Below are 2562 nucleotides of genomic sequence, written 5' to 3'. Positions count from 1 at the left end.
CACCTTCTTACATCCCTCTCCCCTCATCCTGCTCTCTGTCTCTCTCTCCCACCTTCCTTCCTTCACTCCCACATTCCCTTCCCTCTTTGCCCCATCCTACCCCCATTCACTCTCACCTACCTGCTCTTACCTTCTCTCCCTGTCTTTTTTTCCTTCCTTCCTTCCCTTATTCTCTCCACCTGTCTTCCTTCACCTTTCTCACCCAGTTTTCTTCTCCCACTCGCTGTCTGAGGTGCCTCTCCCACCTTCATTCTCTCCTTTTTCACATTTTCATTAGCTCTTTTCTGCATTTTCTCTCTCTCGCTCTCTCTCTCTCTCGCCCCCCCCTCTCCGCTCCCTGACTGTCCCTCACATCTCCTCCTTCAGAGCGCGCTTGCACCACCAGGAGAGAGGAGGAAGAAGAAGCCAAAAGGATGAAGCCTCCGCACTATCTTCTTCCCACTGTCATCAAGATGAATGCACCTCGGAGCAGAAGCGTATGGATTTGTTTGCTTGCACTCTGGTTGATGTTGTGTGCAGGGACTCTAGCGCAAGGTGAGCACGCTGGCCGCTTTCATCTCCGCACTTTTCCTCGCTTTCTTTGCCCTCCCGTGGTGGACCGGGGAAACGCGGCGAGCGCGGCCGGCCGCGGAGCTCCCTCGGCCGGTGCGCACCAGCTGCGAGGCTGCGGTCCACTTCGCGATGATCGTTCGGTGGGGGCAAACTTGCGCATGTCAGCTTTTGGATGCAGGTGCGCATTTCGTACGCGCAAGTAAGCAGGAAAGCACATTAAAAATGCAACGGCCAAGTGGGAAAAGTTGCAATTAAAATGTTGGACTTGATCATTTCTTTGATGTTTGATATGCAAATTAAACCTTGAAGCTCACGTCTTGGCTCTTTAATGGCGAGAAAATAGAAGCGTTCTCGCATCTTTTCATCTATAAAGTGTGGTGATGAGGAGGATACATTTTATCTACTCGTCATCTTCACCCTTCACGCATGCGGTGAGTCATCCTCAAGAGGGTCAGGAGGTTGCTCGTCAAAATGCAGAAAAAAAAAAGTTGAAGGTATCTAGGACGTCATTTGTTCTCGTCTTGCTTTTCTTCTTCTTCCCCTGGGGTTACATTTGATGTCTCTTCTTCCTCCTGAGTGTGGAAACGTGTCGTCAGCCTCCTCCTCTTCCTCGTTACCCATCTGTTTCATCTTCCTCATCTTCATTTCGATATGTGTGTGCTCGAGAGGAACAAAACACATAAAAGGATGTTTTTCGAGGGCATGTGCTGCTTTCTTAGCCGCTAGGGGGCGGCATAGACAGCAAAAAAAACAAAACTTTTCTTCACAGCGCGCGTGCCTCATGTGACAAAATGCAGCAAAAAAAGTTATGATTTGCTATCTGCCTCCAGGCTTATAAATGAATCAAAATGACACATTTAGAACAATACATAATGAATAAGGCATACTTCTTCACCGATATGATACCAAGTAAGACAGAAGATGATTTTGGGAAGATTGTTGGCGATATTGCTTCTGAATTTCAGGATCAGGGAGATGGCAATCTGAATATCTTGCTCTTGATTCCAGTCTGGGGTCCGCTGGTATCGGAATATCGATATTTCAGTGTTGATATTTTATCTGGAAATGGATTCTGGTCTTCAAAAGGCTTGTGTCAGGGTATTGTCAGTTCAAGTACTGGTAAAAAAACGTATTGGAGTTTTGTTGACTTTTTGGTATTCGTAGACGCTCCTGCGGATCGATTCCAATATCAGCAAGATTGGTCAGAGTATTGATATACTCTCCCGGGGATCCATTTCAGTATTGAAAAAGTAGGTATCAGTGCCTTGATATACTCCCCTGCGGTTCAATTCCAGTTGCGAGAAAGTTACATCAAAGTGTCGATATGTTCGTCTAGGGCACAATTACAGGATCAAGTAGGTTTGTATCAGCGTAACAATATTTTCTTCTTGGAATCAACCCCAATATTGAGACAAGTGGTAGTTGAGTGTTTATATGCACTCCTGGGAATTCATTCTAGTGTTGAGAAGGCTGCTATCAGAGTACTAATGTTCTTTCCGAAGAATACATTTCAAGATCAGGAAGTACGGTGTCTGAATATTGAGTATCAATGTTTTCTCTTGGAAAACAATTCCTGTATCGCCAAGCCTTGCATCGGCGTAACAATGTTTTTCCAAGGCGCTGATTTTGGTGTTGGGAAGTTTTTAATGAGAGTAACAATATTACAGAATTCATATTTTCGGCTGGGGATTGATTCAGAGGTTATTTTCTCTGGGGAAAATCAATTCCCAAAATGGGAAAGCTGGTTTCATAGTGCTGATATTTGGTATCAATATTCTCTCCATTGGGATCAAATTCAGTATCATGAAGGCTGGTAGTGTATTTCCGATATCTTCTCTTGTGGCACAATTCCAGTGTTGAGAATGCCGGTACTGGAGTTTTGATATGTTTTGAGCTTTCCACATTGATGCATTTCCACACAGACTGCTGTAATTCCTGACGGTGATTATAACACATTGTGATCCATGTACGAACGCAAGGATTATCGATATAGAACACATAGCTAGGTGG

At 44.9% G+C, this 2562-nt stretch overlaps 1 protein-coding gene across 2 annotated transcripts in view; it reads left to right on the top strand.

Annotated features, from left to right (window-relative positions):
• Positions 1 to 343: 343 nt before the first annotated feature.
• The window catches only part of LOC109529496 (contactin-associated protein-like 4), a 53289-nt gene continuing 51070 nt past the window's right edge, over positions 344 to 2562 (top strand). For both annotated transcript variants that reach the window (XM_019892886.1, XM_019892885.1), the window contains exon 1: positions 344 to 534. In XM_019892886.1, coding sequence (XP_019748445.1) covers positions 414 to 534 — 121 coding nt within the window. In that variant the 5' untranslated portion in view covers positions 344 to 413. The remainder of the gene's footprint in view (positions 535 to 2562) is intronic.

The sequence above is a fragment of the Hippocampus comes genome, unplaced genomic scaffold, assembly GCF_001891065.2.
Source record: "Hippocampus comes isolate QL1 unplaced genomic scaffold, H_comes_QL1_v1.1 scaffold255, whole genome shotgun sequence".
Classification (NCBI taxonomy): Eukaryota; Metazoa; Chordata; class Actinopteri; order Syngnathiformes; family Syngnathidae; genus Hippocampus; species Hippocampus comes.
This window is presented reverse-complemented; position numbering and strand designations above follow the sequence as displayed.